The sequence below is a fragment of the Heterodontus francisci genome, chromosome 22 (assembly GCF_036365525.1).
Source record: "Heterodontus francisci isolate sHetFra1 chromosome 22, sHetFra1.hap1, whole genome shotgun sequence".
NCBI lineage: Eukaryota > Metazoa > Chordata > Chondrichthyes > Heterodontiformes > Heterodontidae > Heterodontus > Heterodontus francisci.
Window position 1 is genome coordinate 71,556,772 of NC_090392.1, and position 15,588 is coordinate 71,572,359.

Genomic DNA, 15,588 nt, shown 5'->3' on the forward strand with positions numbered 1-15,588 from the left:
TCTTGCTGTGCGCCACCTGGCTGCTGCACTTCCTGCATTATAACAGTGACTGCTCATCAAAAATACTTCATTGGCTGTCAAGCACTTTGGGATGTCCTGAGGTCACGAAAGGTGCTATATAAATGCAAGCCTTTCCATCATTCTCTATGGGATGTACTTGATAATTGACTTTAGATTTTTTTTTTTTAACAACCTATTGCCAGTCCCCTGAAGGGAGTTATGATCTGAACTCCAATGACCCGGACCCCATGCCTCATCCTGACGAACACAGTGATAACCATCACGGGACACGATGCGCTGGTGAAATTGCAGCTGCCCCAAACAACTTCTGTGCAGTTGGCGTTGCTTATGGAAGTCGCATTGCAGGTAATTTTGTTTTTATTTTCTTGCCGTTCATTTAAACAAAAGTATTGGTGCTACTATCCCTAGCAGATGAGCATCCTTCTCTCTCCTTTTTTTTTTTCTCTTTCCTTCCCCTCCCCCTCTTTGTTGCCAACAGAGCTGTATAGCTGGTAACCTTGGGCTGTTGCAGAGTCAGGTCTGAATGAGTTACTTCCATCAGCACAAGAAAAGCTGAGGGATGGGTCCCTAGGGAGTTTAGTTGGTCTCCAGTTGAGCCTCCCCCGCATCAGACTGATTGACAGACAGATTGGGAACTTGGTTGAAATGGAAGGTTAAGACCAGGGAGGGCATTGTGCTGATTGCATGCAGTCCAGTAGTTGGTGGCATTGCTGTAGTTAAAGCAGCTGATTGTATTTGAGGGGAAGGGCTCTTTCCCCTCGAGTGTTGTTCTCAATTAACCATCCTCACGCACCCAATATTTACTGGTCTAATTGTATTTGGTGGGTTAGTGGGTTAGTTCCCCATTCCAATTTTCTGACATCTTCGAGCATGTCAAAAGTTAGCTTGGAAAAATAGAGGTTAATAAATGACGTTCATCGGGAATTTGTTAAAGGCAAATCGTGCTTGACTGACTTCTTTTAATGAAGTAATGGAGAGGGTTGATGAGGGTAAAGCAGTTGATATGTATATCAACTTTTGATAAACGACCACAAAATAGACTCGTTAGCAGAATTGAACCCATAGGTTTAAAAGGACAGTGACTGCTGGATACAAAACTGGCAAAGTGACAGATAGCAGAGAGTAGTGGTGAACAGTTGTATTTTTAGACTGGAGGGGTGTCTACAGTGGTGATCACGAGGAGCTGGTACTGGGACCACTACTTTTATAAATAGCAAACTGTGGGTACATTATTCCGGAGTCACCATAAAAGTTGGCAGGGCTGTTAACTGTCTTGAAAAGTTGCCGATAATGGACTGAGGGGCAGGTGAGAAAGACCATGACTAAGTGATGTGACAGTGTGGGCAGGTTAGTACAATTCTCCTGGACAGACATCAGAAAGTATAGGAACGCACTGGTCACCAGCCTCCGGGCTGGAGAATGTATGAGAATATAAACGCACAACAACTTGCATTTATAAAGCACCTTTTAACATAATAAAAATATCCCAAGCCACTTCACGAGCAATATCTTACAAAGTTTGGCACCGAGTCACATGGGATATTAGGGCAGGTGACCAAAAGCTTGGTCAAAGAGGTCGATTTTAAGGAGCAACTTAAAGGAAGAGAGGGTTAGGGAGAGAATTCCAGAGCTTGGGGGGGTTTGACTGATGAAATTGGGGATGCGCAAGGCACCAGAATTGGAGGAGTGCAGAGACCTTGGAGGATTGTAAGGCTGAGAGGGGCTACAGAGATGGGGTGAGATGAGGCCATGGAGGGATTTGAAAACGAGGAAGAAAATGTTTTAAATGGAGTGGTTGCTAGAGCTAGTGTAGATCTTTGAGCACAGGGGGTGATGCGAGGATAGGACTTGATAGGAACTAGGACACAGGTAGTGGAACTTTGGACAAGTTTGCGTTTACACAGGACAAAAGGTGAGAGGCCACTCAACAAAAAAGACTGGAATAGTCCAGTCTGATTGTTAGATGTATAAAAGCAAATTACTGCAGATACTGGAAACACTCAGCAGGTCTGGCAGCATCTGTGGAGAGAGAAGCAGAGTTAACGTTTCAGGTCAGTGACCCTTCTTCAGAACTAGCAAATGTTTGTACTTGCGGCTGTTCAATGTTCAGTCCGTTAACACCCTATCTGTACTAATGCTTTGTCTCTCAACACACCATTAACATATTGTTTGCCTTTGCTCCACGACCTTCTGGTCAGCTATTCTGTGCCGTCGTCCTATTTACACCTTCTCCTTTGTTATCTCTTGTCCCACCACTGCTTTACTTGCACAGTGGCGCAGTGGTTAGCACCGCAGCCTCACAGCTCCAGCGACCCGGGTTCAATTCTGGGTACTGCCTGTGTGGAGTTTGCAAGTTCTCCCTGTGTCTGTGTGGGTTTCCTCCGGGTGCTCCGGTTTCCTCCCACATACCAAAGACTTGCAGGTTGATGGGTAAATTGGCCATTATAAATTGCCCCTAGTATAGGTAGGTGGTAGGGAAATGTAGGGACAGATGGGGATGTGGTAGGAATATGGAATTAGCGTAGGATTAGTATGAATGGGTCGGCACATAAGATGGTCGGCACAGACTCGGTGGGCCGAAGGGCCTGTTTCAGTGCTGTATCGCTAAATAAAAATAAATTTCTAATACTTGCTAGTTCTGAAGAAGGGTCACTGACCTGAAATGTTAACTCTGCTTCTCTCTCCACAGATGCTGCCAGACCTGCTGAGTATTTCCAGCATTTCTTGTTTTTATTTATGTTGGAATAGATGTCTTGTTTTTATAAAACTGAGCCTCTGAGGGGTGCTGTGATCTGTGTGTATTCTCTGTTCAGCAAATGCTCCTCTTTAGTGCAGATCATGAACGTGAGTACCTCTCACTGTGGCCCAAAGCTATTTTGTGTTCTCGTCTCACCATCAGCATCACGTTGAGGAATCCCAATGTTGTGAACCACGGAGGAGACTTTCTCTGTGTCACTGTGTGGTTTAATATTAAAGTAGGTCTCCCAGTGTCGACAGTCCTTGTGAACATAAAACTAGTGTCCTTTGGAAAATCATAGCTTCTCATCCTTAATGTCACCCTATGGATTGTAAAGAATGGAGATACTGGGATTAGTTCCACTTAAGGAAAAGATATTTCACAGCAATTTTAAAGACGAGATGGATTTTTATAGGATGAATATGAAAAGAATACTTCTGGTTGGGGAATCCATCAATTTAAAATTGTCACTCAGAGATTGGTTAGGCGGAATCTTGTTCTTGCCGTGTTGGAGAGTGGAATGCTTTGCCACAGAGAGAAATCTTTAAAAGAGTAGATTAAAAATTTGAAGCAGAGAAACACACAGGACTACGGGAAGAGGTCTCTGGGAGGTAGTGGACAATGTTTGCCTGCTTTTGTATCAGTAAAACACTCTGCATAAATGATGATTGATTGCATTATTGTCAATGCATCGATTGTCCAGGAGGTGGTGCTATTTACTGCAAAATCTGCAGACAGCCACTGACCTGGAACTGGTAACCCCTTCCTATCGCTGTCTATTATTAGAGACTTTTCTGTCTTTTAGCATGGTATTAACAGACAGTAACTTCCCATCCTATATTTTCTTAACAAGCTGCCACTTTTATATAGGGTGGCTCTCCTCTTGCCCTGAATGAGATTCTCAGGATGGCCCTCTGTACCCATCTTCTCACTCCCCTTTGGTTGGGGAGTACACCACAATGCCACCTTCCCACGGCTGAGCCCTCTCGATCGTTTCTTGGGCATACGTCAAAATTGTACAGGATTCCCTCAATGTTTCAGCATTGCACTACTCACTGCTTCCTCATATCAGAAAAAAAAAGTTGGAATCTCTCTCTATTTTCTGACCACCTGTTTATTGCAGGTGCTATTCTGTAAAATCACTTCTACCCTCCTCCCTTCTCAAGTTTGCCTGATTTTGGTTCCTGGGTGCTGATTGTGTCTCCTCCTGCCTTCTGCCCAGGTATCCGAGTGCTGGATGGACCCCTCACTGACAGCATGGAGGCGATTGCTTTTAACAAGCACTTTCAGATCAATGACATATACAGCTGCAGGTGAGTGTCCCGCCCTAGGTAAATAACAGGTGCTGCGGGTGGTGGATGGGGGGTTCTGTAGCGTCCCAGGGATGAGAGTCTGTAATATTCCATCCACACAGGCTCACTGTGAACCAGGCAAAGTTCTCTCGTCATTCCGAGCCAGAAATGGTTGCATTTTACTGGGAAAAGGGAACCTGTTACACAAGCTATCTCACTATGTGCGTCGAGACATGAGCCCACGGTTGTGGCAACTGAGGTCGTGAAAGGTGCTATAGAAATGCAAGTCTTTTTTTGTTTGCTCCCAATGCAAGCCCACAAAGAACACAAGGAGTAGACTATATGGCCCAGCGAGCCTTGTTGTCAGCAGATTTGGACGTTGAAGTCCATGGCATTCTGCAGGTCGAACATGCCCCCTCCAAGAAAAAGTTTTGTAAACACTCTGAAAGTTTTTCCAGGCAAAGATGTGGAATGTGATTCTCTTTCCGAAACAAAAGACACGTCTGCCCTCAGATAACCAGGATGTGAGATGGAATCTGTTTATGCCTGATTTTTGTTTCTTTTGTCAGAATATTATTCCCTATGCAATTCGGTATTCTCCTCTCCGAAAAGGCAGTGCCTTGGGCTACGGCCAGTTCTGCAAACCTCAGCAGCCCGCGGTCCCTCTCCCTCCAATGTGTGACAACAGGCTGTTCAACCATCGAGGGCAGCGCAGCTGAGACCAGTCTTGCCCTCACTCGATGTTCCCACGTTCTGGCAGGTGTGATGAGATCACAGTGAGGGACGGGAACTCGGGCTGGTGTTTTTTTTCACTCTGCTCCACCCCCTTTGTTTTCTCCAGGCCATTTGTAGCCACCCCATTGCCACCTGATTGAGTTTAGTGACCTGGGGAGCCTCCTTCATGGTTAATTTAATGGGCTGCATTTACACTACTTGGCACTGACGCTGGTGTAAATGCCGAGCCTGGGCCTGGTCAGACTACAGAGTGAGACCTGACTGGAACATGTAAGATATGGCAGTGCTGTGGTTATATTGCAGGACTAGTAACAGAGCTCAGGAGTTCGAATCTGACAGTGGTAAATTGTGAAGCTGAATTTAATAAACCTGGTGACTTGGTTGTGGATGCTCCATTGTTGAATATATTTAAGGCTGGGATAGACGGATGTTTGGTTTCTCAGGGAATCCATGGATATGGCGAGCGGGCAGGGACGTGGAGTTGAATCCTAAGATCAGCCATGATGGTTCTGAATGGTGGATCAGGCTCGATGGGCCGTATTGCCTACTCCTGCTCTTATTTCTTGTGTGTTAATATTTGTGGGCTTGCACGGGAGAAAACAAAAAGGACTTGCATTTCTATAGCACCTTTCACGACCTCAGGATGTCCCAAAGCACTTTACAGCCAATGAAGTACTTTTGAATTGCAGTCACTGTTCTAATGCAGGAAAGACAGCAGCCAATTTGCACACAGCTAGCTCCCACAAACAGAAATTGATAATGACCAGATCATCTGTTTTTGTGCTGTTAGTTGAGGGATAAATATTGCCCAGGACAGTGGGGAGAACTCCCCTGCTCTTCTTTAAAATTAGTGTCATGGGATCTTTTACATCCACCTGAGAGCAAAGCCTGGGCCTCAGTTTAACCTCTCATCCGAAAGACAGCACCTGCAGTAGTGCAGCACTCCCTCAGTACTGCACTGGAGTGTCAGCCTTGATATTTGTGCTCAGGTCCTGGAGTGGGACTTGAATCCACAACCTTGTGACACTGGCATGAACTGAGCTAAAGCTGCCGGACTGTTGAGCAAACCCAACTGGTTCACTAATGTCCCTCAGAAGAGAACCTGCCATCTCTTATTGCGTCGGCCCACACCCGAGTCATTGTGGTCGACACTTTGTGCATGTTGAATTGGCCGAGAGAGCTGCTTGTAAAGACCAGTCACATTGCCAGCTCAGGGCACCTAGGGAGGGTCAATAAATACCTCGTCGGCCTCTCCCAAACGTTCAAACTCAATGCCAGCATCAGGTGAGGCCACTGCTCCGCACTTGCACTGCAACGTAACGTGTTGGCACTGCAGGTACGGCCTAAGACAGGAATCATAGACTTGGGATTCATCTTATCACTAGGAGGCACTTCTAAGCGTGTCTACTTGTAAAACTGGATCAATTGATGTAATCGATCAGTGATCTCCGTGCAACCTGGGTTTTCGAGTAAATGATTGATCGTTATAACTAACTACATTACGAGTATACATAGAGCCTTGCTGCATTTTTAAAATTTATATCTCGTGTGGGGGTTGGGCAAAAGTCAAAATGATTTGGATATTGACGCACACATCCAATAGTTGCTTGATCTGCTCTGAGACTTTAATGTTCGACATAGTTTTACATTTTGGAGCAGATTACATTCATTGACATTGTTGAGCCCCTGGCACATAAAGTTCCAGCTTACTTGTGAAAGTCTGTTACTCCGAGTGTCGCTATGGGGATTTTGCCGTTTAAGCAGAGTTCATTGTGTTTTCTTTTAAATGTGGTGCGCTAGAAAGTTCTGGGGTGCGATCGTTAACAAATTCAGGCATGCTGCACACCGCACTCACTGATTACACTAATCCTCTGGATCCACTCTGAGGAACACTGGTGTTACTCAAATAACTGTGTGACGGTGTTGGGCAGTGAGTGGAACCTGAATTTGATTTTTAGAGTTTTATCCCTTTCCTTTACTAGTTACCCTGCAGTAAGATAAACTACAACTACATTTGTTTCTCTAAGTGATTACGAATGACATAGAATTTACAGCACAGAAACAACTGGTGTTTATGCTCCATGTGATCCTTCTCCCACCCTTCTTCTCAGTTTATCAGCATAACCTTCTATTCCTTTCTACCTTGTGTGTTTATCCAGCTTCCCCTTAAATACATTTATGCTCTTCACCTCAACCACTCCCTGTGGTAGCGAGTTCCACATTCTCACCACTCTCTGGGTAAAGAAGTTTCTTCTGAATTCCCTGTTTGGTTTCTTTTAATGACTGTCTTTTATATTTATGACCACAAAAGCAAAATATTTTGGATGCTGGAAATCTGAAACATCTATTTATATTGACAACCCCTAGTTTTGGATTCCTCATATCTTCTCTATGTTTACCCTATCGAACCCCTTCATAATTTAAGACTTCTAAAAGGTCACCCCGCATCCTTCTCGTTTTTCTTGAGAAAAAAGCCCTCGTAATTCCGGTGTCAGCCTTGTAAATCTTTTGTTGCACCTTCACCTTCACAGTGCCTCTGTCCTTTTTTTTAATAAAATGGAGATGTTCAGAAATATTTCAGGATGTCCCTTGATGGTTTGCTTGGTAAGCGGACTGTGCAGTGTGAAATTGTACCGCACAGACCTGGAAGGTAATATTTGGTAAGATTGGGGAGCTAAGAGCAGTGAGCTGAAGACTAGGACATGTGACTGGGGAGTCCAGACCAGGGGTCACAGTCTCAGGATATGGTGTATGCCATTTAGAACCGAGATGAGGAAAAATTTCTTCACTCAGAGGATGGTAAACCTGTGAAATTCTCTACCGCAGGAGACAGTGGAGGCCAAGTCATTAAATGTATTCAAGAAGGAGATAGATATATTTCTTAATGCCAAAGGGATATGGGCAGAAAGCGGGAACAGGACTCAATTAGATGGTCAGCCATGATCTTTTTTGAATGGAGGAGCAGGCCTGAAGGGCCGAATGGCCTACTCCTGTTCCTATTTTTCTATGTTTCTATGTCAAAGATTTTTTTTGACCAACCTTTTTCTATCCAGACTAAAGTCACTTGTAAGACTTTGCCTCAGATATGATGAAGGGGTTTTAAGCCTGAGTAAAATGGTGATGCTGGCCTCGAGTGTTTGAACATTCAGTGGTATTGGGTGCGAGGTGAGTGTCACTCACTCTATCTCTGGGTGGTTTCCAGCCAGTCTGACTGATCCTGATTGGAGTTCATTGTGACCTCCCTTTCTCATTTTGGGTGCCCGCCAACCAATCGTGCAGATTCTTGGTATCTATGCTGTTGCCTTGGTAACCAATTGCAGCCCCATCAATAGTTGGGAGGAATAATAAGATGTTGGCTTATGGGCCTGGGACACTATTCTGTTCAGTTTGACTGTCTATCTCTGATCCAGGTGACCGCTCCAGAAATGCAGTTTTTCACGCACATCTCCCCTCTTTACCGCAGATCCCAAATTTCCCTAAATGTTCTGAAAAAAAAACATGTGTTTGAATGTTGTTTCATATGGTCACAAGTGTGTAAACTAGATCCTGTGGGCTACTTTTCTGGCAACAGGACCTGTCGATCAATTTTTCTTTATTTGCTCGTCTGTCCTGTTTGAATTTTGCGGATTTGGAGGCTTAAAAGCAGCATTCTTAACAATGTTGCCTCATTTGTTGATGAATCCTAAACCATAATGCCAATGTTTGTTTGTATTTGCAATTTGAAATATAAGCAAATTATGAGAATGTGGATGTAAAGTTTGAGGCCCTTTTGCAAACACTAAGCAGCCCACTGGATCAGAAAACGTTCGTGCTGATGTGGACTTCAAAGTAAAATGCAAAATCATCATCTTTCATTCTGTGCAGAGTTCAATTGCCTTCTATAACTGAACAAAGCCTCTCAGTGTCAAGGCCCTCCATCGTGTACTTCAGTCATGCAATGTCATGCCAACATTGCTATGAATACAATCCACATGGGTGTTTCATTTTAAAGCATTTCACTGGAACGTGTCACAATACATGTTCAGTCTGGAGAGGGACCAGGTCCTTCTTGGTAATTAATCCCACGAAAACATGTTTTGACAATCTGTTTGGCCTCCAACCAAATGGTCACTAGTTCAAAGGGAACCTATCTGGGGGGAAAAAATGTATCCGACTCTCCTCCCATTCTCGTGTTCTTTACACTGCGCCTGATGGATTTTCACTCAACAGACACTGGTCAGTCAAATTTAATTCATTCATGGGATGTGGGCATCGCCAGCAAGGCTTGCATTTATTGCCCATCCCTAAATGCCCTTGAGACGGGGATGAGCTGCTATCTTGAATACGACTGAGTGTCTTGCTAGGCCATTTCCACAGTTAAGAGTCAACCACATTGCTGTCAGTCTAGGGTCACATGTAGGCCAGACTGGGTAAAGATGGCAGATTTCGTTCACTCAAGGATATTAGTGAACCAGATGGGTTTTTACAACAATGAATGACAGTTTCACCGTTACTGATGCTAGGTTTTTGATTCCAGAATTATTTAATTAACTGAATTTAAATTCCCCAGCTGCAGTGGCTGGGATTTAAACCTGTGTCTCCAAATCATTAGTCCAAATTGTCATTCTTCACGTGTGAGCTGAACAATGAGTGTAATGAATGTTGGGGAAAAGGATGTCCTAACCAATCCTGTTTCCGCCCAATCACCACACAAGTACACTTCTGGCAAAGGTACTGGATAACTACTGGGAGTTTTATCTTGAGGCGGCAAGATGTGTGCTGAGCATGGCGAGAAATGAGTGTTTGAATAAATTTAAAATCAGTCTGATTTTTGTTTCAAGATCCTCTCTTTCACTTTGAGTAAAAGATGCTTTACTCAAGTATTTAAGATTGGACAGCAAAGTAAGTCTCCTCCCCATCTGCATCTCATCCATTTGAGTTGGATACTTTAGCTGCCAGTTTCTGTTCTTTTAAAAACTTTCCTATAAATTCTCCCAGTTACTATTCCCAGAAAGTCAATTTCCTGGCATGTTTTGAAAGGATGATAAATGAGGGAAATTCCCATCTCCCTCTTCCTGTAGTTGATGGGGAAGTTTTAAGGGCCTAGATTTTTTTTTTTTTGGTAAATCCATTCACTTAGGATCAGTGCACAGGCCGGGAGGCTGGGGACTGTCAGTAGCGGATGCTATCAGGATGTGGGATCACTTATCTAAAGGCCTCTCTCTGCTCTTTGGCCAGTCTGTCACATGTCTCCTGTTTGTTTCCCACAGTTGGGGTCCTGACGATGATGGGAAGACAGTGGACGGCCCTCACCCACTTGGGAAGGTAAGACTCTGACGGGGGAAGGTGGATTGTTGGTGCACAACTCTATGCCAGAAGTCCTGGCAAATCTGGATTTGGTCAACGTGACCAAGCTGGGGAATCGCACTCCTCCTGTTGATAGGATTATCAACTCTGGCTCAACATCTTCCAAGAGGTTTCATCACATGGCCTGTTGCTTCCAACCCTCTGTCCAATCTCTAATTTTTTTTTAATAACCCATAAATATGTTTTTTTAAAAGAAAGTGGTGGGGGGGGGGGGGGGGAAAACACTTTCTGCCCTATGATTTGTCTCCTGTGCAGTGTCCAGGAGATTAATTGTCAATTCCTGGAGACTGCAGGGCAAACCTGGAGTGTTGGAAACCTATTTGTTGAGAAAAATAGGCCTAAAGAAATGTTCACATGCGTCTCTTCCTGGACCCCCCTCAGCTTTGGCTTGTGATGCCTATGGATGGAAGTGATTATGATATTTTAAGGCTCTGAGCGACTAGTGCATTAATGATTTTTGAGCAAAGATCAAGTGAACATTGTTAGCCTTGTTTGTATAGACTTTGGAAGTGTTTTTCTTAAACAAGAAGTGATCATTTTTGTTCTTGTGGGCTCAATGAGAAAAGGCCCTTGACCAAACTTGGCTCAGCCCATTATGCAGGGCCGATTAAGATTGCCCTTCCTCCTGCATTGCTGTGAAGTCAGCATCTTTCAGGTGGCCGTCCAGTTTTTTTTTGTAAAAAAAAAACAAGGGACATCTGAAAGTACAGAGTAGGTGATGTGTAACTTGTGTTTTAAAAGTCCAGATATTCAGGAAAACTGAGGGAGGTGGAGATTCCAGATTTGGGAACTTTTGGGAAAGAATGAATTAGAGTAGGATTTTGTTTGATAACACTCGAGTAAAGCGCTTGAGGATGTTTTACTGCATTAAAGGTGCTATATAAATGCAATATGTTGTTGTTGAGATGGTGCTTTTTGAGCCTTGACATTTCATGCTTGGATCTCTTGTCACTGCGCCTGTGCTTGATAAGCTGCTAAATTCCTGAAGCCATGTGGATTTGCAGAGCTAGCCAATGAGGTTGGGACTGTGAGGGGGAAAGCAAAACCCTGTTTGAGTTCCTTTTATATAAAACCACTGGTGTTTGTGGTTTGAAAGGAATGGTTGTTTTTTTTCTACGCCGCAGAGCTCCTTGGACTTGTTGACTAAATGCACGAGAACACATCCACACCTTTAGGCAATCTTTCACTGCCAAATCCACCTGTAAGACAGTAAATGATTAATGAAAACCACTCTCCAAGGTTAAACAACATTTTTTGCATTTAAAGAGACAGGGTCACCTTGGCCTGGTTTCACCAACCAAAGCAATTTGCTGCAACGGACAGGAAGCCGTTGTCCGTTTTGATGTGAGTCGGGGAGGGGCAGTGGTGCCACAGATGAGTACTCAAAGTTTGCTTCCAACAAAAACTTGTATTTATATGGCATAATAAAACAGCCCCAAGGCACCTCACAGGAGTGCTTTAAATTCAAATTCAACACTGGGCCAACATCAGGCCATATTAGGGCAGATGACCAAAAGCTTGGTCAAAGAGATGGGCTTTAAGGAGCGTCTTAAAGAAAGAAAGAGGTATCGTGACTTAGCGAGGGAATTCCAGTGTTTGGGGCCCAGCCAACTGAAAGCCCAGCCACCAATGGTGGAGCGATTAAAATCTGGGATGCTCAAGAGGCCAGAATTAGAGGAGTGCAGATTTCTCGGTTTGGAGGATATTAGAGTTAGGGAGGGGTGAGGCTATGGAGGGATTTGAAAATAAGGCTGAGAATTATAAAATTGAGGCATTGCTTAATCGGGAGCCAGTTTCGGTCAGTGAGCAGAGGGGTGGTGGGTGAATGGGACTCGGTGCGAGTTAGGGTGACATCAGGTTTACAGAGGGTAGAATGTGGGAGGTCAGCCAGGGGTGCGTTGGAATTTCGTGCAAACGTTGCCCCAGCGTGTTTGACACCCTTTATTTCAAGATAACTCCACTGTGTTGAGGAGCGAGACAATGTCGTCACATACATCCAGTTATCATCTAACAATTCAGAGCAACCTGCCTGGTGCAAGAAGCTGGGAGCTTTGCAGTTCAGTGTAACATTTGCAGATCTTGCCCCTACTCTAAATTACACTGAGGTAGTGCTGGAAACTTAAATCTGGTGCATCACCTCAGACTGCAGTGGACCCAGTGGATTCAATGTATTACTTTTTCTCCCTGATTTGAAGTTGTTTGTGCAGTGCCTGCTAGAACAAGTCTCTTTACAGCGCATCTTGCAGAAATGCACTTATCTTGTCCTCCATCAACAAATTGGTTGACTTCTAATCACCTCTCGTATGTCAGATGTGCCAAATACACCTTTTTTGACAAATGGAACTCATGCAATTGACAGAAGATTGTAATCACACTGCAGCGTATCAGAAGAGATCTACCATGAAATTGGCTCCTCAGTTTAAAAAGAGCGATCTTGAACAATTGAGATCATTTTGAAAGGTTGGGGGTGAGTAAAAAGTCAAACTGGGGTAGGGTGTAGGGAACTCGGAGTAACTCGTTTCAAGCTACATTGTACTTTAACCCAACGTTCACCTAAGACAGCTGTTCACTCGATCTGTTTTTACTTAATGGAAAGAGAGGAACTTTTTGTTTGTTTTGTTCAGTTGTGTTCATCATAATTTAACATCAGTTTTTGACGCCTTCTCTTTTCCCCCATCTCTCCACCCTGGATTGATTCCTGGATTTTTCAAAACCTTTCTTTTCTTCGGGGCAAAACTGTGGCAGATGGAGTTCAACAATGGGAAGATTTTTTTTATTCATTCACGGGATGTGGGTGTCACTGACGCAGCCAGCATTTATTGCCCATCCCTGATTGCCCTTTAATTGCTACAACGGAGTGGCTTGCTCAGCTGTTTCTTGGGCAGTTAAGAGTCATCCACATTGCTGTGGGTCTGGGGTCACATTTAGGCCAGACCGGGCAAGGACGGCAGATTTCTTTTTATTCCAGATTGATTTTAGTAGTTAACTGCTGTGTGGGATTTGAACTCGTGTCTCCAGATCATTTTGTGCGGGTCTCTGGATCACTCATCCAGTAGCAGAGCCGCTGTGCTACTGTTCCCAGTGAGAGGGTCATCCACTTTGGATCCAAGAAAGGCAAATTGGAATATTTTCTTAATGTTGAGAGACAAGGAGCTATGGAAAAGTGCCAAATTACTAAATGCTAGTGCATAAGTACCAAAAACAACTGAAAAGGCTAGTGGGATGTTGGCCTTTTTCTCGAGTGCAGAAATACGAAAGTGAGTGACTCTTCAATTGTCAGACCCCATCCAGAATACTGCATTCAATTTTATTAATTTATTGATACAGCGCTGAAACAGGCCCTTCGACCCACCGAGTCTGTGCCGACCAACAACCACCCATTTATACTAACCCTACAGTAATCCCATATTCCCTACCACCTACCTACACTAGGGGCAATTTACAACGGCCAATTTACCTATCACCTGCAAGTCTTTGGCTGTGGGAGGAAACCGGAGCACCCGGCGAAAACCCACGCGGTCACAGGGAGAACTTGCAAACTCCGCGCAGGCAGAACCCAGAATCGAACCTGGGTCCCTGGAGCTGTGAGGCTGCGGTGCTACCCACTGCGCCACTGCGGACCTTGTGCCTCAGGAAAGATATATTGGCCTTGGAATGGATGCAATGCTGATTCACCAGAGTGATACGGGGACTTAAAGGGTTAAATTACAATGCCAGGATGCATAAACTTGGTTCGTATTCTCTTGTGTTTCATCCTGGGATGAAGGGGTTATCTTATGAGGAAAGGTTGGACAGGTTGGGCCTGTATCCATTGGAGTTTAGAAGATTGAGGAGTGTTCTTCTTGAAACATAAGATCTTGACAGGGTGGATTCTGAGAGGATGTTTCCCCTTATGAGGAAGGTTAGAATTAGGGGGCTCCCATTTAAAACTGAGATGAGGAGAAATTTTTTCTCAGTCGTTAGGCTGTGGAATTCTCTCCCCAGAGAGCAGTAGAGACAGGGTCATTGAATATTTTTAAGGTTGAGTTGGGTAATTCTTAAATGACGAGGGAGTCTCAGGGTATGTTGGGTAGACAGGAAAGTAGAGTTGAGGCCACAATCAGATCAACCATGATCTTATTAAATAGCGGAGCAAACTTGAGGGGCCAAATGGCCAATTCCTGCTCCTAATTCCTACGTATGTTCATATGACTCGAGATCTAATCGAAATGATAAAGGGCTCGGATAGGGTCGATACATAAAAATTATTTCCTGTGGTGGGGAATCCAGGACAAAAGGGCTTGACCTTAAAATTAGGGCAAGACAATTTAGGAGTGAAATCGGGAAGCACCTTTTCCACACACATAGTGGTGAAAATCTGGAGCTCTCGTCTCAAAGGCTGTGGATGCTAGGACAGTTGAAATCTTTGTGATTTGATTTCTGTTGGCATCAAGACGAATGGAACTAAGACGGGTGAGGTACAGATCAGCCATGATCTAATTGAATGGGAGAACAGGCTTGAGGGGTGAATGGCCTTCTCCGCTACGCATGAGAGTGTTGTGTGCAATGTCCCACAGCAGCCTCCCTCTCTTCAGAATAGCAGATCCTGGGCTTGATCCCAAGTTGGTGCTGAATTGGCTGACTTCACACAGAGTGATGGCTGGAGACAGCGCCCTGGGAGAGGAGAGGAGGGGATTGCTGCTCAGTGTAATCTCTGTCGTGTGGGCTGTCTCATGCGCTCTCTCTCTTGTGCCCCTCTGGAGTCAGAGGACTAAAGGATTCCTATTAAGGGCGATCGGCCCGTGGGCACTTGCATCTGAAGAGTTGACCCTAGTGCAAGGTACGGAGGATGGGCACAGTTCATGGAATTGTAACCCACCACAAATCCATTCCCTCAGGAAGGGGAGAACATTAATTTAAGTACGTTCTGCCAATGATAATTTAAAGTTATCACTATAGAAATCATTTTTTTTTATATACAGTCATTTTATTTTCTCTTTGATTTTCTCCAGGTTTAAGTGCTCCCAGAACCCAGTAGCTCCCTCAGTACCTTACTCTGGCCAATCGTGGGTTGAGGCAGTAAGTGTTGCCAGATTATTCCACTATGGGAGTGAATTCCCAGTGGACCTGAACCTTTCTTCACCTGAAAATTTAAGCTCATTCTTAAGTAAAGCTTGCCGGGGAGTTTTTACAGAAAATCGCTGTTAGTTTCCCAGTCTGCCTCTAGGTGGCATTTAAAATGCCAGAAAGCCAGTCTATATTAATTGAAGATTTTGTGTTTAGCCAGATATAGGATGTTCACAGTTTCTGACAAATTACATATTCCTCCTGCTCATTGCAGCTTTTTCAGACTTTGCTTTCTTTTTTTTTTCTTGTGGAAGCTGTGGTGAAATCCTTTTTTCTGAGTTGTGAAGCGCTGAAAATCCTGAAGATCCCCCATTGGATGACCCAGATTGAGGTTCAGCTGCACTGCCCATG

General features: G+C 44.3%; 1 protein-coding gene across 1 annotated transcript in view; it reads left to right on the forward strand.

The window, feature by feature from the left end:
• Positions 1-15,588, forward strand: part of LOC137381425 (proprotein convertase subtilisin/kexin type 7-like) — a 233,323-nt gene that overhangs the window by 46,762 nt on the left and 170,973 nt on the right. Inside the window, 3 exon segments of the mRNA XM_068054003.1 lie at positions 204-366; positions 3,981-4,071; positions 10,035-10,089. Of these exon segments, the coding sequence (XP_067910104.1) occupies positions 204-366; positions 3,981-4,071; positions 10,035-10,089 (309 nt within the window).